Here is a 21,247-nt window from a genome sequence, read left to right as displayed (position 1 = left end):
AAGCCATGAAAATCCGTTGGTCAGCCCAATCTTGCCAAGGAGGCTTTAAGGGTGGTCCCGGTGGTGTTCCCTCAAGATCTTAATCTACTTATTTCTCTTTTATATAGGAAATCTTTGCATAAAAATTCTATTTCAATGAATTCTTTATTTAAACCTGAAACATTTACGGTTAACACACCTTTAGAAACTGAAAATGTAAATCAAAAAGATTATAGCATCATAGACATAGAAAGAAATTTACAAGATTGGACAATTCCTAATATACCTAAAAACTAAATATATAAATATTCAACTTTTTCTTTAAAATTATCATTCCTTACAAATTATACAATTAAAACAGTAGAAAAGACTATTAGCCTAAATAATGATTATAAATCATTATAACTATTAACAAAAGAAGCCATTAAGCACCATAATATAAATCTAAATATTCATAAATAATATAAATGTAAATAGTCATAAAATGTAAATATTCATAAAATATTCATTACGAATCTTACAAAAATACGTATAGTACAGAACAAGCAATTCTTGCTCAAAAAGGCCAAAAGAAGAAGAAGGAATTCTATCTCATAAAACCGAACAACCTACGACTTGCATGCTTCACATGTACAATACGCGCCTCTCTCCTATTTCTCGTTTCTCGCACACACCAGAATGCCTCTACTTCCATTGTAGTTCTCCAAAGCAAAACCACTCACCACTAGACTCCCTGTGTTCCATGGGCCATGGCTTCCCAATCCTCCGAAACCCTAGCACTGGACTCTTCCCACCTCTTTCTCACTGCCCTTCAATCCCTCCGCCAACAACAAGAACCACCACTTCCTCTCTCTCTTTCTTCCGTTCCCACCTCTTTTCCCCGGTCCAAACTCATCCCCAAAACCCGTTTCGCGATCGATGCCTTCCGTTTCGCCGGTGATTTCTCCGTTTCCTACTTTCTTTCCCACTTCCACTCCGACCACTACACCGGCCTTTCCCCCAATTGGTCCAAAGGTGTCGTTTTCTGCTCCCACACTACCGCTCGTCTCCTCGTTGAAGTTCTCAATGTCCCTTCGCCGTTCGTCATTCCATTACCGCTTCGAGAAACTGTTGCAATCGACGGCAGTGAGGTTATACTTGTCGACGCGAATCATTGTCCCGGTGCGGTGCAATTTCTGTTCAGGATTCCAGGTCCCAACGGTAAATTCGAGAGGTTTGTTCACACAGGCGATTTCCGGTTTTGCGATTCCATGAAATTAGAGCCTCTTTTCTCTGAATTTACGGGATCGGATGCGGTTTTCTTGGATACTACGTATTGTAATCCGAAATTTGTGTTTCCGTCACAAGATGAGTCTGTCGAGTATGTTGCGAGTGTCATAGAGAGAATAGGAGGTGAGTATGACAAGGTTGGTCTAATGAAAAATGTTTTGTTTCTTGTAGCTACTTATGTTATTGGGAAAGAGAAGATTTTGCTTGAAATTGCTCGGAGGTGTGATAGGAAGATATATGTGGACGCTAGAAAAATGGATATTCTGCGTGCTTTGGGGTACGGCGATAGAGGGGTGTTTACAGAGGATGAGCGTGAAAGTGATGTTCATGTTGTTGGGTGGAATGTATTGGGTGAGACATGGCCTTATTTTAGGCCGAATTTTGTGAAAATGAAGGAGATCATGGAGGAAAGAGGGTACTCGAAGGTAGTGGGTTTTGTTCCTACAGGGTGGACATATGAAGTGAAGCGCAATAAATTTACGGTGAGGTCTAAGGATTCTTTTGATATTCATCTTGTACCGTATAGCGAACATTCAAACTATGATGAACTTAGGGATTATGTGAAGCTGTTGAAACCGAAGCGTGTTGTTCCTACAGTGGGGTTGGATGTTGAAAACCTTGAGAGTAAGCATGCTAATAAAATGCGAAAGCATTTTGCTGGGTTTGTTGATGAAATGGCCAACAAGAAAGAGTTCTTGAGGGGCTTTTATCGAGGCTCTTTTGAGATGGTTGACAAGGTTGAAAAGGACGGAAGTGGTGCCTCGAATGAGTGTCTGGACCGGGATAACGAGGCCGAGGCATCTGTGGCAGAAGTCATTAAAACTGGTTATTCGGGTTTTGTGTTGGAATCGTCATTGTCTCTGAAAGAATCGGTTACAAAAGATCCGGTCTTATTGAATGATGATGATGCATCTTCTCTCCAACAACCTTGTTCACAAGATCTATCCATGTTGAATGACGATGAAACAGAGAAAATCATTCAGGAACTTTGTGATTGTTTGCCAGCATGGGTCACTAGAAGCCAAATGTTAGATCTGATTAGCAGCTCAGGAAGGGATATTGTTGAGGCGGCCTCCAATTTCTATGAGCGTGAAACTGAATTTCACAAGCAAGTATTCACTTGTAAAGCTTCTGAGTCTTCTCAGAAAAGCTTACTTAATGACTCCACCTCGGTTTCAAACCCAGGCTTTGTTACGAGCAATCCTGTTGGAAGTGTGGACAAATTTTTAAGTCAATTTGATAAGTCAGTCAATCTGATAGATCCAATCAAGAGTAACATTTCCCCTGGAAAAAGGAAAAGGACTATTGAGGCTGAGCCAAACAAGAGGGTAAAAGTCAATTCAATTAAAAATGGCACTTCTCCTGGAAAAACGAAAACAAAGACCGAGAATAAGCTGGACAAGAAAGTAAAGGTCAATACGAAGTCGTACTCTGGTGGATCAAAACAACCTACAATAACAAGGTTTTTCAGTAAAGTTTTGCCTGATGTTTCCCAAGGTGGTAAGGTTGGAACCTTGTTGGAGGAAAGCCCTAAAGATGAAAATCTGGTGCCTAATGATGATGCGAAATTATACAGGGATGAAATAGCTCAGTTTATTCAAATAATAAATGGTAACGAATCATCTAAAGGCTATGCTGCTACGATCCTAAATAAAACAAAAGGAGATGTTAATAAGGCACTGGATATATACTACCGTGATACTCAGGGTGGCCTTGGTGACTCTGTTAAATCAGTTCTGGAGCAGAGTAATATGGACAACTGCTCTCCTGGCCAAAAAAAGAATGTGTCAGGCAAATCAGAACATACTCCTGATATCTGCGTGCAGGCATTGTTAACAAAGGACGTGGATGCAACGCTTGTAGCGCTACCGGCAGACAAATATGATCCTATAAAGCATGGTTAGTCATTTTATAATTTGAAGTTCTCTAACATCTCGAGTTTTCTTGCTCATATCTTTTGATTCTAAATATTTTTAATGGCAATATTTCACCTTGCTGAGATACATTTGCAGCATGCTGGAGAAGTGGACAACCTGCTCCATTTATACATCTTGCAAGAACATTTGACCTGCTTGAGGATGAGAAAGGAAAGATAAAAGCTACTTCTATGTTGTGCAATATGTTCAGAAGGTTTATTGCTGTAGATTTCATCTTTGATACTGTTGATAGATACGTAGATAGATATACATTCATTCTGTTATGGTTTGATTAGGGTATCTAAATGGGGCACAATCTTTGCCTGAATTGTTTTTATGACAGTCTGCTGACTTTGTCTCCCGAGGATGTGTTGCCTGCCGTATATTTGTGCACAAATAAGATTGCTGCTAACCATGAAAATATAGTGAGTCCCTTACCTCTGCAATCTTTCTCCTGTTCTGGAGTTGGAGATGACTTTGGCTTGGTGGTCAGTTATCACAATAAAGAAATATCGTTAGTAACTTTTTGTTGGTTTATGCAGTATAAATAATACCATTGTGGGGCTAGTCATTATGTGAAGGGCATGGTTTATCTAGACATCTATCAAAGAAGTTTGCTTGTTTTCTTGTTCTTTTAGATTTGTATGAAATTTTAAAATTTTCTGATTTCTATTCTTAAAATTGATTGAATTTTCAATGTTTCTCAGTTACAACTGCATCCCCATCTTATTCTTGTTGCTTTTCTAAAAAGGTACCCTAAAATCGATAATATCAGGAAAAATGGAAATCTGTGATGCGTTTATAATGCAACTTAATTATTTTGGGTGTGGTTTTGATGATTTTGACGAGAAGGACTAGAATAGATACTGTTATACATAACCTTGATACTTTAAATGTTCTTTCTGCCCAATGCACTTCTTAATATTTTTTCTGCTGACAATGGCAATTTTTTTTTTTATTTTTTATTTTTTATTTTTAAGTAAGAAGAATTTATTGATCCACGTGATTAGGCCTTGCCCAGGTACACAGGAAGTACATAAGAGATGAACCTAATTACAAGCTAAGCACTATGGAAAACAGCATGTCATTAAAACTAATCCCATTAAATAAATAGCCAAAGCCAAAAGTAACAGTGTATGAAGAAAAAGTCTCTGAACCCTCCCATCGAATGTTCCTTGTTATCAAAACAACAACTGTTCTGTTCATTCCAAGTGCACCACATGAGACGTAGAGGCATCGTCTTCCAGCTGCAATTTGACGATTGTCCTGAATACCTCTTCAACATGATAGTAAAATCTTCCACCCTCCTAGGCATGGCCAAGCAATACCAATCCTAGTAAAGATTTCATCCCATAGAGCCTCAACCATGTCGCAATGAAGAAGAAGATGATCCGTCGATTCACCATTTATTTTGCACATAAAGCATCAATCTGTCATAACAATACTGCACTTTCTTAGCTTATCAGTAGTCACTATTTTCCCATGGAAGGCCAACCAGCCAAAGAAAGCAACCTTGAGGGGAACGTTACTCCTCCAAATGCTCTTGCAAGGGAAGACAATGGTAGAATGGATCAACATAACCTTATAAAAGGAGTTTACCAAGAAGTTCTTGTTCCCCGAATGAATCCAAACCAACATGTCCTCCCCTCCAACATTTAAATTCAGTGGATGCACTATAAAATTTTGTAATATCTTTCGTCTCCCAATCCTAGGCAACTCTAATGAACCTCACAGACCATTGAGGAAAACCAGAAGAAATGACCATGTTATCGGCCACTACAACATCCTTGTTCAATGCAATCCTGTGAAGAGAGGGGAAAGCACTCATCAAGGCAACTTCACCACACCAAGTGTTGTACCAAGATCTGATTTGTGTTCCCCTTCCCACCTTAAATCTCAAATTGTTGAAGAAATCTTCCCATCCATTTTGGACAAATTTCCAAACTCCCACACCATATGTCCCTCTTACTTCATTTGAGCACCAACCTCCCCAAACACTCCCATATTTGACATCAATAACATTCCTCCAAAGAGCATCCCCTTTTCGATGGTACCGCCATAACCACTTCCCTAGTAGTGCAATATTGAAGTTTCTCATCTTTCTAACCCCAAAATCACCATAGGATAAGGGGGTGCAGATCTTATCCCACTCAATCAAGTGGAATTTTTTCTCATCCTCTAAGCCTCCCCACAAGAAATAACGAAAAAGCTTCTCCAGTCTATTCGCCACCCTTGCAGGCAAGGGAAATAAAGATAAAAAGTATGTCGAGAGGTTAGATAATGTGCTCTTAATTAAGGTGGTTCTACCCCCTTTGGAAAAATAAATCCTTCTTCAACCGGCCATTCTACATTTGATCTTTTCAACAATCTCATCCCACGTTGTCTTGGATTTATGAGGAGTCCCCAAAGAAAGACCAAGATACTTCATAGGCAAGCATGACACCTTGCAGCCCAAGATAGCAGCCAATTCACCTAAGTTATGAACCAAGCCAACATGAACCATTTGAGATTTCAATAGATTCACCTCAAGTCTGGGGACAGCTGCACAACAAAGCAAAAGAGCCCTCAAGGATCACAATCTGATTAGGGTCCGGCTCACAAAGGATCAATGTGTCATTAGTGAAGAGAAGATGAGATACGTTTAAGCAACCATTCGAAGAGCCACCCACCTTGAAGCTCGAAATAATGCCCTTGTTCGACTCTACCTTCAACATTCTACTCAACACATACATTACCCAAATGAACAAAAGAGGAGATAAAGGGCCCCCTTGTCTCGAGCCCCAAGAGCTATTGAAAAAACCTTCAGGAGTGCTATTTACTAAAATTGAGAATCTGATAGGTTAAAGAACCTTTTCAACCTGTCCAATCTCTAAGCTTGGAAATCTTTCGACACTAAGGGTCCGTTTGGCACTATAACTCTTCTCAAGTTTTCTTAGATATTTTCTTCCCAAACATCACTCAAACATAAAACACTTCTCAATTTCAAACCTTCAACTTTTTCATTTAATCATTGCAGTTTTCCCAAAATTCCCAAACAAAACACAAAAAACAAGACTACTTTTTCAAATTTCAAAACATAAATAATTTAAAAAGATTTTCCATGTGTAGCATTTCTCTCTCCTAAAATTTTTCTCTCCTTACAAGTGCGAAACTTTCTGTGTTTTCTTTGTTTTGTTGAGGATGGAAGTTAGTTAGGAAAGTGTATTTGTGATACCGATTGTTACAATGATTTATTCCCGGGATATTGTGATTGAAAACAAATTATTTTCGGTTGTGAGAGAATGTGGTTTAATACGTTTAACTGAGAGAGGGAAGAGGTTCAAACAAGAGCCGTTGTTGGGATTGCACATTGCGCAATGGCTGGGGAGAGCTTTGGAGGATTGTGGGAGGGGTGAAAGTTACTCATCCAAGAGGGAAGGCTATCGGAGTTTCGTAGTACAGAGAGGCTCGAACAGTAGAGGTAATTTTTTGGCGGTCTCTGTCTATGGTGAGGGAGGTCGTAGGAGTTTCCTCATTATTCCTGATGAGGAGGGAGGTAGGGGCTGGAAAAGACTTTCCGGGATCCTAAAGGATGGCTCACAGTTGGACAGAAGCAAGGTGGAGCTTGTAGAAGGTGCACAGAGGAACCTGTGGAGAGAAGAATCGTCAGCGAGGTCATACAAGGAGGTGGTTGTGGCGGCAGGGACGCAAGGAGAGAAGAGTAAGGGGGTCGGTGGGGGAAGCCTAGAGGCAGTAGGGCCACATCGAGCCCCTCGTGACCAGACGTGGGTGAGAGATGATGGCAGAGACGTGAGGGAGGTGCTCTGCATGGTTCGTGATTTGCAGACTCAAATGGAGAAGTTGCAGGGAGAGGTGGCTAAAATTGTAGTTGATGTCGGGGCCATAAGGGGGAGATACGGAACGGGGAGTTTTAGGGGAAGGGCTCTTAAAGGTAACCAAGATGGGCCACGGGCCAAGGCCCAGGTTGCGTTCAGGAATGAGGCTTGGACACACGGGGAGTGGGCCTGGGATTGGTATGAAGAGGGGCCGAAACTAAGGAAGACGATGCAAGCTCGTAAGGAGTGGAGGGCTCGGGCAACGAATCCGGGTCAAGATGGGGGGAGGGTCTCTCCTCCGCTGGAATCCTCACGAGGCCATTGGCAGGAGACGGACTTTCTCTCCGAGAAACAGAAAGTGACGACGAAACTATCGGAGGGGGAAGTTGCACCCATTTCGCCGGCGAAGCTCCAGAGAGAAATGCTACACAGGGAGGTCGCTTTGGTGGGGGATTACGGGACAGGGGCATCTGTAAACTTGGAATGTGAGGATCTTTTTTAGTATGTGTCGGCAAGTGAAGAACAGAGTTTGAGTGATCATGGCAGGTCTGTTGGGCTTGTGAGTGGGGAAGATAATGAAGGCTTAGAGGAACAGCGGGAGTATAGAGTGCAGAATCCTATCCCATTGAATTGTTTGTACCCAGACCCAGCCTATGTTTCAGACTGGGTGTTGCAGACAATTAGTGATATTAAGGACTTGATAGGTCTGAAGTGTGATGGGTATGAGGAACAATTCATGGCGTTATTCACAGCTATTGAAGCTGGACACCAACAACAAAGAAAAACTGATTCCAAGAAACAGCGCGAACTCAAGAGACTTACATGGTCTATGAATTCTGAAGGTAGTTCAAGCCGGGAGAGATCAAAAGGGAAGGGGCTGGCTTTACCCAATAAATGAAACCAAAAATCCTTTCATGGAATGTCCGCGGACTTAATGAGGCTAGTAAGCGACTTCAAGTAAGAAACTTACTGCGGGAGTGGAAGGCGGATATTATTTGTTTACAGGAGATGAAGCTGAAAATTATTTCTACAAAAACAATACGCAGTTTATGGAGCTGTATATACGTAGATTGGGTGTACTTGGCAGCTAATGGGGCCTCAGGATGAGTGTTGGTGATGTGGGACAAAAGGGTGGTGGAAAAAAGGGAGGAGTTTATAGGTCTCTTCTCAGTAGCATGTTCTTTTAGGAATGTGCTAGATGGTTTCTTGTGGGCCTTTGCAGGGGTCTATGGTCCTAACTTAGACACCGATAGAAAATTACTGTGGGACAAGTTAGGAGGGGTGCATAGCTAGTGGGATCTCCCTTGGTGCATTGGTGGTGATTTCAATGTCACAAGATTCCCAAGTGAGTGTTATGGAAACAGAAGAATGAGGTCCGCTATGGCTGATTTTTCCGAATGCATCTTTGAGATAAACCTTGTAGACTTACCTCTAGCGGGTGGTTGTGGTACGTGGGCTAACAATCAGACTTGGTCAAGATTTGACAGATTTTTAATCTCCCCGGAGTGGGAAATTCATTATCCGGAGGTATGGCAAAAAAGATTAACACGTTTATGCTCGGATCATTGGCCTATTATGTTGGATAGCGGGGGGATTCAAAGAAGGCGTCGGCATTTTAAGTTCGAAAATATGTGGCTGAAATGTGAAGGTTTCGTGGATAGGGTTGGAAGATGGTGGTCATCCTATCAGATACAGGGTACTCCAAGCTACATCTTTGCTGGAAAACTAAAGGCCTTGAAGCAAGACTTAAAACAGTGGAATATGCAATCCTTTGGTAACATCAGGGAACTTATGAAAACCAAGAAACAGAGATTCAAGAACTTGAAAGGGTTCAGGAATCTAGGCCTTTGAACCAGGAGGAAGCGGCTCAAAAGTTAGTTTTGGTTTCAGATCTCGAGAGGTTCATCCTTATGGAAGAGATCTCATGGAGATAGAAGTCGAGAGCGTTATGGTTGCGAGAAGGTGATTGTAGCACAAAGTTATTCCATAGAATTGCTAATTCTCATAGGAGATATAATAATATTGAGAAGTTGAAGATTGATGGGGTAGAACGTAAGGAAGAGCAAGTGATTAACAATCATGTGGTTGGTTTTTTTGAACAACTTCTTTCCGAGTAGGAGGTTTGGAGGCCTAAGTTAGAGGGGCTGATTTTTGACACCATAGGGACGATGGAGGCAAATCGTTTGGAGAGGCCGTTTGATGAAGGGGAGGTGTTAGAAGTGGTTAGGAAAATGGCATCAGATAAGGCACTAGGTCCTGATGGTTTCTCTCTGGGATTTTTTCAAACATGCTGGGAGGTACAAAAGGAGGATCTAATGAAGGTGTTCCAGGAGTTCTACTTGTTTGGAAAGTTTGAGAAATGCTTAAACGCCACTTTTCTTGCTTTGATACCAAAAAGAGTGGGGGCGGAGGAGATTAAGGATTTTAGACCCATAAGCTTGGTTAATGGGGTGTACAAGATTCTATCTAAGGTTCTTGCGAATCGTCTTAGCGAGACAGTGGGAAAAATAATCTCAAATCCTCAAAATGCCTTCGTAAAGGATAGGCAGATTTTAGATGCGGTACTCATTGCAAACGAATGTTTGGACAGTAGAATGAAAGCGGGCCTTCCAGGGATTATTTGCAAGTTAGACATGGAGAAGGCATACGACCATGTCAACTGGGATTTTCTTATAGACATTCTGGGAAAGTGCGGCTTTGGAGGGAGATGGTGTTCCTGGATCCGTTGGTGTATCTCTACAGTGAAATTTTCAATCCTAATAAACGGAAGCCCAACGGGATTCTTCAGTAGCACAAGAGGCCTGAGACAAGGCGATCCATTGTCCCCACTTCTTTTCGTTTTTGTGATGGAAGCCTTGAGTAGAATGATTTCAGTTCTGGTTGCAAATGGGAGGTTGAACGGGTATTCAATCGGTCCCTCGGGAGAGGGTAATATCAGTATTTCTCACTTATTATTTGTAGATGACACCTTAATTTTCTGCGAGGTCGACCAAAGCCAGGTTTGGGTCCCGAAGGTATTACTTCTCTGTTTCGAGGTGGTCTCAGGATTGAAAGTGAATTTGGACAAGTCAGAGATGGTGCCTATTGGAGGCGTTCTGCAGTTAAGACTCTTGGCTAATACTCTGGGATGCAAGATCGCCTCACTCCCTATGACCTATCTAGGCCTTCCATTGGGGGCTCCTTCGAGAGCGGCTACTATCTGGGACACGGTGATTGAGAAAATAGAGTATCGATTGGCAGAGTGGAAGCGTATGTATTTATCTAAAGGGGGTAGAACTACTCTTATCAAGAGTACTTTATCCAATCTTCCGACTTACTTCCTGTCCTTATTCCCTATTCCAGCACGGACGACACTTCGCATTGAAAAGCTTCAAAGGGATTTTTTGTGGGGAGTTATGGGCGAGGAATTCAAGTTTCATCTTGTCAGGTGGGAATAGGTATGTAGGCCTCTGGCAAATGGTGGTCTGGGCATAAGAAATTTGAGACTGTTTAATAGAGCATTACTTGGTAAGTGGTTATGGCGTTACCATAGAGAACCAGAAGCACTTTGGAAGTTGGTGATTGAGAGTAAATACGGAGGTTCATGGGGTGGATGGTGTACTAAGGAAGTAAGAGGGGCGTACGGTGTGGGGTTGTGGAAACATATCAGGCAAGGTTGGGGGGTTTTCTCTCGGCACACTAGTCTTCGTTTAGGAGAAGGGAATAGAATCAAGTTCTGGCACGACACATGGTACGGTAATTGTGCACTTAAGGAACTATTCCCGACACTGTTCAGGGTGGCAAGTGCCAGAGAGGCCTCGGTGGCTGAGGTCATGGTGGTAGTAGGGAATCAAATCCAATGGAACATCAATTTTAGCAGGGCAGCGCAAGATTGGGAGTTGGACAGCTTTGAAGCCTTTCTAAGTTTGTTATACTCAATCAGACCAAGCAACCAGCCCTTAGACGTATTGTGGTGGATACCTTCAAACAAAGGTATGTTCACGGTACGTGAGTTCTATAAGTCCTTAACACAAACGCATCACCCCCAGTTCCCATGGAAAAGAATGTGGAAACACAAAGCTCCCCTCAAAGCGGCCTTCTTTGTATGGTCAGCTGCTCTGGGGAAGATTCTCACAATGGATAATCTGAGAAAACGAAGGGTGATCATTGTAGATTGGTGTTGTATATGTAGGAACGGGGGCGAATCGGTGGGGCATCTACTACTACACTGCGAGGTAGCTAGAGGGTTGTGGAACGAGGTATTTAGCCGCTTAGACTTGGGCTGGGTTATGCTGGAGACAGTAGTGGCAACACTAGCTAGCTGGACTGACATAAGGGGTAACAACTAGATAAAGGCCTTCTGGAAGATGATTCCGATTTGTATCATGTGGTGCGTATGGCAGGAGCGCAATGCACGGACGTTCGAGGACAAAGAGAGATCGATGGAGGAACTTAAAGCTTTCTTTTTTAGAATTCTTTGTACTTGGGCCATTGCTGTTAATTTTAATGGCCAAGATTTGCATGATTTCCTTATTTCCCTTGTTCCTACATAGTTAGGACATTCTTTGTATTGAACAAGGCTTTGCCAATTCTTTTATTAATATACTTCTTACTTTTCTCAAAAAAAAAAAAAAAAAAAAAATTATATTTAAACAATTTTTGAACTTTATAATATTTGTATTCAACTTTTTCTCTCATTTCCCAAAACTCAATAAAACATCTTAACTTAAACTATTTCACTACTATTTACAGATATATTTCTTAGATATTTCCTTCCCAAACATCACTTAAACATAAAACATTTCTCAATTTCAAATCTTCAACTTTTTCATTTAATCATTACAGTTGTCCCAAAATTCCCAAACAAAACACAAAAAACAAGACTACTTTTTTAAATTTCAAAACATAAATAATTTTAAAAAATTATATTCAAACAATTTTTGAACTTTATAATATTTGTATTCAACTTTTTCTCTCATTTCCCAAAACTCAATAAAATATTTTAACTTAAACTATTTCACTACTATTTTCAGATATATTGAGATATTCTAAGAATCCAAATGGGCTCTAAGAATCTGTTCCTGTGCATGTCCTCATGTCATACTATGCTCCAGGAACTAAACATCGGTGGAAGTTTGGTCACATCAGCACTGGAAGAGGCATGTGGCACAAATCGGTCCAAAATAAGGGAGATGTATAACAAGCTCGGTGATCTTGGTAGTAACAAATGTTTTTTTTCTTATTTAGATTTTGTCTGCCGAACTGTTTCTTGCTGCAAGATTCTTATATAACGTATGAAATAGTCTATTATACTTAAAGGTGATGTTGCTCAAGAATGCCGACAAACACAGACTTTACTTGTCACTCCTCCACCACTTCTTATTAGAGATGTATTTTCTGCACTCCGAAAGATAAGGTATGAATAATCCATCTTGATTTTCTATTTATGACAGAATTATGAGCTTTATGGCCCTGTGTACTTGGGCTTTGCCTACTTCTATGAATAAAACTTCTTGATTACCTATCAAAGAATTATGAGCTTAATGGACATATTGATGATTATTCAGTGGTAGTTTTCTGACATGCCAAAGGAATAAGTAGAAGAAGGATAGCCCTTATTGGATGGGATTATCAGTGAGGTGTAATGCCTTGGTAGGGTAGATTTTAGACAAATGGGCATCTCCTTCCCCCAAAAATGTGGGTGCATAGTAAGGTCTTAGAATTTAGGTATGCCGTATGGCGTACGTGCATGCACATGTGAGAGAGATCCAATACTTGATTTTTCCATTTAACTTCTGTCTGTTTCAGCTTCAAAAATGTTTTTCCATTTTATAAATTTTTCATTGATGGTGACTTGTTTTCATTTTTCCATTATATTCTCTTGGTGCTCAGTTTGAAATTTTGATAATTACCTGGATATACTGATTTGCTAATGCAGTTAGTAAATATTACCACATAATGGTCCACATTAGTATTATCCTAATACTTTAACAATATGATTTTATAATGATATGAGTGTTTTTTTTTTTTTAATATAGAAAATAATTGTGGATGCTTTTAAAGATCACAAGACTTTGTTAAAATTATCAAGACAGTCGCGTTTTGGGTTATCAAAATAGCTCAAGGTTCATTTCTGCTTTTACAAGCTCAGTACCTTTGAGAAGCCCTACGAAACTGAGTCTTATTTCTAGAGGTTTTAAAAGAAATCATCTCTTTTGTATTGTTGATTAGTATCAAAGAAATAATTTCAATAAACTTCAAGTTCGAGATTATGGAATTTAATGAACCTAATTTAATAGCTTATAAAAAAAAGAACTTATTTAAATGATTTACATATTTAGACATGACACTAATTGCTAGCAGTTTGTTATAATATCCTCGGTCTTCTTATATGATATTCATCAGTGTGCAAACAGGCAATGGAAGCACTGTTCGAAAGAAAAACCTTATTGTAAATCTCATGTGTGCTTGTAGAGAGAAGGAGATGAAGTTTCTTGTTAGAACTTTGGTAAGTCTTTTAACATAGTTTGACTTGGACATGTCTAAATTTATCTTAATACTTATATTTTGCCATCTGAATTGAATAAGGTAAGAAAACAGAAGGGAGGATCCGTTGCTTCTGAAGTTACCCTTTTTTCATACTTGAACACATCTTACTGTGCTCATCTAAGGGAATTTTAGGAAGGGTGTTGGTTTCAGTAAATTCATGCTGTTATTCTACTTTCAAATAGGGTGGGAGAGAAGCAGAAGTATTTTTTAATGCATATGATAATTGGTGGAACTTAACATGTGGTTTAACTTCTGTACTGAACTATGTTTTGTGAGTGCCCCGTTTTCAGTATCATTTCTCTGCAGATAAGGAATTTACGGATTGGAGCAATGATCCGAACTGTTCTTCCTGCTTTGGCTCAAGCAGTTGTTATTAATTCCTCCCCTGACTTTTACCCCGAAGGAACAGTTGATAATTTGAAGGACAAGCTTCAGGTGAATTCTTTCCACTGCTTTTAACAAGATCCACCTTTTTTCTCATCGTTTTATCTTTTTAATTCTTCATTTAGTCAGCACTTTTTAGATCTTTTATTCTATCTACCATTCAAACAAATAAGTTTTTACATAATCTCTGATTATTTTTGAAGATTTTTTCTTTTTCTTTTTAAAATTTTCAAAGATTGTTTGTGAATTACTGATAAAAAAAAAAAAAAAACTGATTTACTTATAAAAGAGGTACTGGTAAAAAAAATTGTTTGTGAAGTTAATTAGTAATTATTTAATGTGGGTATACTTAATTTGGTAGAATTTGTTTTTGTTATATAGTTTCTGATGGTTACTTGATCTTTTGGTTTCTTTCCAGTGCCTCTCTGTGGCAGTGGTTGAAGCCTATAATATCCTCCCCAATTTGGTTAGTATTTGGTTTTATGCATTAAAATTCTTTGCTGTTTTCATTTTTTTCCCTTCCCTGGAAACTTAAATTTGAATTTTCTTTTATTCTTGTTGGGGGCTGTGATACCCCCATATGATAAGATTGAGGGTATGTGGTGTATGGGATCCCACATTGCTTGTGAAGGAGAAGTTCTTGCTCTTTATAAGGTTCTAATGGAGCTCCAATTGTATCATTGACTAATCCTTTTGGAGTATAGGCCATGTGGTTTGGGCTTTCCATTGGGGCGTTACAGGGGCAGAGCTTGTACATTCGTCCCAGCTGTATGCTACATCTGTTTATTTTGTAAACTGTTTTGAAAAGAAAGGCTTCTCTGCTCGTACTTATAAAAGAAAAGAAAAGAAAAGAAATGCTTCTCTGCTCATGCTGCTAATAGAATTTGTTTTATTTGTTAATCCTTATGCTCTGTTTTTGAATTCTGACTGCATTAACACCATTTGGAAGGCAATTATTAGCAAGTTCTTGATCAATTGCAAAGTGCTGATCTTTGAACTAGAAATTAATTAGCCTAGGGACTGATTGTTTAATGTATTTCTGTCTCAACAACTTTACACCTTGCTTTGATAGCCACTACCTCAACTTTTGGAGGAAATAAATCGTATGAAGTTGAAGGCTTTGTGGGATGAGGTCTTTGCTAAGGTGGGGGAATTGCTTGGGTGATGCCCAAGAGGGTGGGGAACCTTTTGGCTTGTTGGAGAAGGATTCTAGGAAACCGTCAAATTGCAACCGTTTATAAGATGGTACCTCTTTGTCTTATGTGGTGTATTAGGCATGAGAGGAATGGGTGCTGTTTTGAGAACAGAGAACGATCAGTGGAAGGGATTAGAGTTTTCTTTTTTCATACTTTGCTGCTGTGGGCTTTGGTTATTGTATTGGATGAGAATAGTCTTAATGACTTTTTGTACTGTTTTTCAGGGTTAGCTCGTAATTAGGTGTCTCTCTCTTGTACACTTCCTGTGTATTTGGGCTATGCTTGATTATGATTTTTAATAAATTTCTTACTTATATAAAAAAAAGGGTTGGCATCATACTTTTGATTGTGTACTTAGAAAAATAATTGGATATTAGAGGTAAGGCATCTTCAATACAAGATAGTGCTAATGCTATAGAATTTGAAAACGAGTTGTGGACATGTGATTGGGAGAGGGGGAGCTGGATTGGGGAGTTCATCTTATTAGGTTTAACATTTTCTTTAGTGATAAATTTGCTTATACTCCTGTTGATTTCCTTTGTATTATGTTATGGTGGTGGTTAGTATACGTTATGCAATTTTCTTATGTGTAATCAAGGAATTTTATTCATAGGCTTGTATACAGTATAGAATTGACCTGCATACTCTATATAGCTGCTGTTTTGTGTACTCCTTTCTTGTGATGAACTTGGAAGATATTTGGGAAGTGTACGTTACAATCACCATCTGAAAATGTAACACCTGTTTAATTAATTGTAAGCAGGATCTGGTTGTTCCTTCTCTCATGAACAAAGGCATCGAATTCTCTTCTTCAACGTTGTCTATGGTTCCAGGAATTCCTATCAAGCCTATGCTTGCAAAGTATATATTCTTTGGATATGCGATATGTGTGTTTTTCCCATTTGGAATTATGCAGGATGCATGGCAATGCTTCGGCTTATTGTTTGTATTGCTTCTTCCTTCTGATAGAATCACAAATGGTATTCCACAAGCACTGAAGCTCTTCGAACATAAAGCTTTCACATGTGAATATAAGTACGCCCATTTTTTCTATGCTAGATAGATCATTTTCCTGCGGTCTTTTCCCATTCAGTCATTTGTTTGAAGTTTTGATGAGTTTGATCATAGATTATGCTTATTAACATATGGACAGGTGACAGTAATCATGTTGGGTTCTTGCTTGGATATGCTATAAGTATTGCATACAATTTTGATTGTTTTTAATGTTATTGTGTATCTTTATTAGGTTTTTATATAAATTTACCGTATTGGCACCATAATGGTAGAATTGAAAGAATCTAGCCACAAGCAAGATGAGTAGTAGATCGGAGATATTACCTTTCCATTCTTCTTTCTCCTCTCACTTGCCCATTTTTAACTAATAGGCCCCACTCCCTAAGGGGCCTCTCTCTGATGAGGAAGAAACAAAGTAATATGAAATCTTATAGCAAATATGATCTGAGGACCTTGGCAAGCAGTTTCCATTTTTTTACCATATAGAGGCTTGCTTTAGGTCATACAGGGAATAGTAGTTTTTAGCTTGTTCATAGTTCTCTTCTAATGTCCTCAACTTCAAATAGTTATTTATAGAGGCTTTCTAATGTTCATAGTTATTTATATATGTTCCTGAATTCAGAGGAACTTTAACTCTTTTATCAAGTTAGATGCCATTCTATATCTCTGATCTTGTTTTATTACTGAAAGAAGAAGAAAAAGAATTCAGTTCCGTTGTTCTTTGCTTTTGTTCAGTCAGCATGAGACGTATTCGTCATGAACATTATTAGTCTGGTGGTTGTCATTGAGTAGACAATATGTTATCGGCATTTTATTATCCATTTCACTTTATATTTTTTGTAAGTTGGCTGTATTATCTGCTGAACTGGTTCCTGTTGTTGTGATTTTAGGTATGACGGTCAGCGTGGCCAAATTCACAGATTAGTTGATGGATCTTTTTGTATTTTTTCTCGAAATGGAGATGAAACGACATCAAGATTTCCGGATTTGATTAATATAATTAAAGAGTCATGTAAACCTTCTGCAGTGACTTTTGTACTGGATGCAGAGGTAAACGAATCTGACTTTTTATATTAAGTAAAACCATGTTTCTGTCAGATGCTTCTTTGTTGTTGGGGGATTGAACCTTTTGTTGCTTTTTTATTTTATTTTATTTTAATTAATGCTATTTTAAGGTTAGATGGTTTATTTTTGAGCTGGTACATGAAAGATCATAAAATAAACATTAATCATTCTGGATGTGTTCCTTCCTGGTTTCAGGTTGTTGCAGTTGATAGAAAGAATGGCTGCAGACTCATGTCCTTCCAAGAACTATCGTCACGAGGGAGAGGGAGCAAAGATACCTTTATCACAGTGAATAGCATAAAGGTTTGATGTGTACCTATTTTACTTCATGATATAGTCCAATACTTTAATGCTTAAATATGAAAGCTATGGAGCTTTTCCTTAAATGGAACCTTTAAGGTAATATGCTTTTTGTTTAAACTTCTAGATATGATTCTGATGGTTTCTTGTAAACACCAGGTTGACATTTGCGTGTTTGTATTCGATATAATGTTTGCTAATGGAGAACGGTAATTATTTTCAACTTTGTCTTGGTATTGTGATGGGTGTTCTTGCCTCGTATATGTGCATCAAATATTTTGGAAAAAACCATACATGCAAGTGTGCACATTTTGGACTATTGTAGTATGTTTAGCAGTGGTATCCATCAACATTGCCCCCTTTACTGACCAAGATAGTCAAGTTTTATATATCTGTCAAGTGTGTATGGTATTGAGAAATTGTGATCAAGGGTAACTTCCAATCACAAAATGTCAGAAATGTGGCAAGTTTTAGGATACTTCTTGATCAAAAGGAGGTGATTCAATGTATGTTTTGTTGTGATTATTAGGGGTGAGCATCGGCCGGTCCGGACCGGCAAAACCGACCGGACCGGCACTGTTTGGACCGGACCGGACCGAATTGGGTCCGGTCCGGTCCGGTCCCATTTTTAAGGGACCGAAAAGATTCGGTCCGGTCCCGGTCCGGGAGTTTTTCACCCCGGACCGGACCGAATAGAAATAAAAAAAAATAAATATTATTTATATATATTATTTATATAATAGTATTAGCATATTACTAATATATATAATAGTATACTATATGTATATATATTAAATATATTACAATATAATTACATAAATATTAAAAAAAATGTCATTAAATATTAGCATATTATATAAATATATAGTTATCACTATTACTATTATTACATACAGTTATTAGTTATAGTATAGTTATTTTTTTTCTTTGATAGATAGTTATAGTATAGTTATTATTACATATATTTATTAGTTATAGTATTATTACTAATAGACTAATAGTATTAGCATATTACTAATATATATATAATACTATATATATATTAAATATATTACAATATAATTACATAAATATTAAAAAAAATGTCATTAGATAAAAAAAAAAAAAAAAAAAAAGTCAACCTTGGACCGACCGGACCGGACCGAATAGGACCGGACCGGACCGGTCCTGATGGAGTTCGGTCCGGTCCAGGGTGGAAAAACCCTGGACCGAATAGGTCCGGTCCGGTCCACAAAACCTCCCCGGACCGGACCGGACCGGACCGAACTCACCCCTAGTGATTATGAAGTGGTCCTGATACTGTTGGTATCTAGAGATGTAAACAAGTTGAGTATCTGTTTAATATTTGACGATTCAAGCTCAGTTTTATTATACTGGAATCAAGCTCAAGCAGAGGTCTAGCTAGTTTTGCAATTTGCTAGCTTGCATGTTGGTGGATCTTAAGCATTTTATTTATTAATTTGACTGATTTATCATCTATTTCCATGACTTTCCTTATTTTACTGTATGGATGAAATTTGTTGTAGTGGGGACATATTTCTGAAATTTTCCTTTCTACGAGTGACTTGGGAAGTGGTCAAACCAAATGAGTGTATTTTTTTTTGTGGTACTCATAGTCCTGATTGGGAAGATGAAAAAAGAAAGGTTACACAACATGGCGGTGCCTTCCCCTCCCAGATTCCATCCCCAAACCTAAGACCTCATTATTAGCGGGGGAAAGGTTTCACTTGGCTACAAGAGTCAGTGATTCTATTTTCAGCATCCAATCTTATCTTTGGAATAAATTTTTAAATTTAGCTTGCTTCATACTTTCTTGCAGGCTTTTGGGTTTTCCTCTCCGCCAAAGACGAAAAAGTATGCATCTCCACATCTTATGGTGCAGTGTTCTTTTATTTCTGGATTTAAGAATCTTCTTTTCCCTTGAAACTTATTGTAATTTAATCCTTTAACCCTTTGTGCCAAAAACTCAAAGAATTGAAGGAATTGTTTTGTGATGAGAAGTTGGGATATTTTGAATATGCAAAGGAAATGACAGTAAGTGCTTGAGTTTTACCTTTTGTTTTGTCTTTTTAAATAACCACTATATGATTAGTGGTTTATATGATTTATCTGTTTGTAGGTTGAAGCAAATGATGCTTATATGACAAATGAAGCCACATTAAGCAAGCTAAATTCTTTTCTTGAAGATGCATTCCGCTCCTCATGTGAAGGGATCATTGTGAAATCATTAGATGTTGATGCTGAATATTCTCCCTCAAAGCGTACTGACACATGGTTAAAGGTTATCGGCATATGATATCTGTTTTCTTACTTCATATAGTTAACGAAGAGCAAAAAAGTATTGACCCCTGATTGGCGCCATTCTTTTGTTTGAAGGTCAAGCGTGACTATGTGGAAGGATTATGTGACTCTCTTGATTTAGTCCCAATCGGTGCTTGGCATGGAAATGGGAGAAAAGCTGGATGGTAAACACCAAACCCAACACCTCCCCCCACCTCCCTCCACCCCCCCCCCCCCGGGGGGGGCATTCATATTGCTTGCGGATAGCTATTTTGCTATAACACTTGATTTGGAATTTACGTGAAACTTAAAATAATTTCCATCTTTTAGGTCAGAAAATTTTAGTTTGTGGTAAAACCATTGCAAAAGGAAAAAAAAAAAAAGTGACAATACAATGCATTTTTGACATCCTTAAAATAATTAACAATAAACTATAGTTCATTCTTGGTAGAGAAGTATCCGTTTCTTTACTAAAGAAATATTTATTTTTATTGTCGTACGTCGCAGGTACAGTCCATTTCTTGTGGCATGTTACAACCCTGACACTGAGGAATTCCAAAGTGTGTGCCGTGTCATGTCTGGGTTTGCAGATTCTTTTTACAGAGAGGTAATCATGATTGTTGCTTACTTTGCATGGTTATTATGTGCATGTCGGCAAAAGTTATGGTGAAAGTTTTAAATGAACCAAAGCTGCATTTAGCAGCATATCATTTTATGTACTTAGTAGTTTCATGTTTGTTACGGGAGAAAATAATTCTTTAGAAGGGACAACTCACTGACTTGGGATGCCTACATTGAAATGCAGATGAAAGATTTCTTTTCTGGGGACAGGATTTTATCCAAAAAGCCACCTTATTATCTAACAGCTGAAGTGCCTGACATGTGGTTTTTGCCAGAACTTGTTTGGCAAATAAGAGGTGCAGACTTCACACTGTCACCAGTTCACAAGGCAGCCATAGGTTTAGTTCATCCATCTCGAGGTATCTCAATCAGATTCCCCAGATTCATCCGCCCCGTTTCTGATAGAAATCCAGAAGAATGTAGCACAGCTGCAGATGTAGCCGAAATGTTTCAGTCTCAGACTCGAAGGATGGATGTGGCAGCTGAAGATTGAACATTGTCTCTGTCATTCTGTACATAAGCTGCTCTTGTATTTCAAAATAGTTGAATGTATAGTAAAGAAAAAAAAAAAATTTGAATGTATAGTGCACAGAGGATGATGCAGCTGGAATTTTGTATGTACCGTTTGAGAAGATTGGAGATTAGCCATCTATTCCCTTTTGCTATTTTTTTGAGCCTTCCAAATAATATATAAATTTTGAATGTTCCTACTTCTGCATAATGAAAGCTACAAGAGGGCGCAGATGGTTTTTCTTTTCTTTTGTTGGGTTATTCTATTCTTAAATTGGAGTTTAGATCATACCATTTATATCACTTAAATATTAAGATTTGATACAAAAAATTCAAATGTTAAAATTTATCTTTTAAATTAAATTATATT

At 38.5% G+C, this 21,247-nt stretch overlaps 1 protein-coding gene across 3 annotated transcripts; it reads left to right on the top strand.

The window, feature by feature from the left end:
* The first annotated feature begins 556 nt into the window (after window positions 1-556).
* On the top strand, window positions 557-21,125 carry LOC122302851 (DNA ligase 6-like). Of its 3 annotated transcripts, XM_043114292.1 has the most exons (20): window positions 754-1,192; window positions 1,420-3,147; window positions 3,261-3,378; window positions 3,508-3,589; window positions 12,073-12,175; window positions 12,278-12,374; window positions 13,364-13,466; window positions 13,814-13,942; window positions 14,310-14,357; window positions 15,851-15,948; window positions 16,057-16,122; window positions 16,992-17,151; window positions 17,362-17,469; window positions 17,626-17,675; window positions 19,286-19,320; window positions 19,439-19,500; window positions 19,586-19,747; window positions 19,843-19,931; window positions 20,254-20,353; window positions 20,552-21,125. In XM_043114292.1, exons 1-20 carry the CDS (start codon window positions 898-900, stop codon window positions 20,858-20,860), a joined length of 3,942 nt encoding a protein of 1,313 aa, XP_042970226.1. In that variant the 5' UTR covers window positions 754-897; the 3' UTR covers window positions 20,861-21,125. The 3 variants fall into 3 exon arrangements, with proteins under 3 accessions (XP_042970227.1, XP_042970225.1, XP_042970226.1); XM_043114291.1 differs by having other exon boundaries at window positions 561-3,147; XM_043114293.1 differs by lacking the exons at window positions 17,626-17,675; window positions 19,843-19,931; window positions 20,254-20,353; window positions 20,552-21,125 and having other exon boundaries at window positions 557-3,147; window positions 19,586-19,729.
* The last annotated feature ends 122 nt before the right edge of the window (window positions 21,126-21,247 follow it).

This window comes from Carya illinoinensis, chromosome 3 (genome assembly GCF_018687715.1).
Source record: "Carya illinoinensis cultivar Pawnee chromosome 3, C.illinoinensisPawnee_v1, whole genome shotgun sequence".
Lineage (NCBI taxonomy): Eukaryota > Viridiplantae > Streptophyta > Magnoliopsida > Fagales > Juglandaceae > Carya > Carya illinoinensis.
The sequence above is the reverse complement of the archived record's forward strand: the minus strand, read 5'-3'. Positions and strand labels throughout refer to the sequence as shown.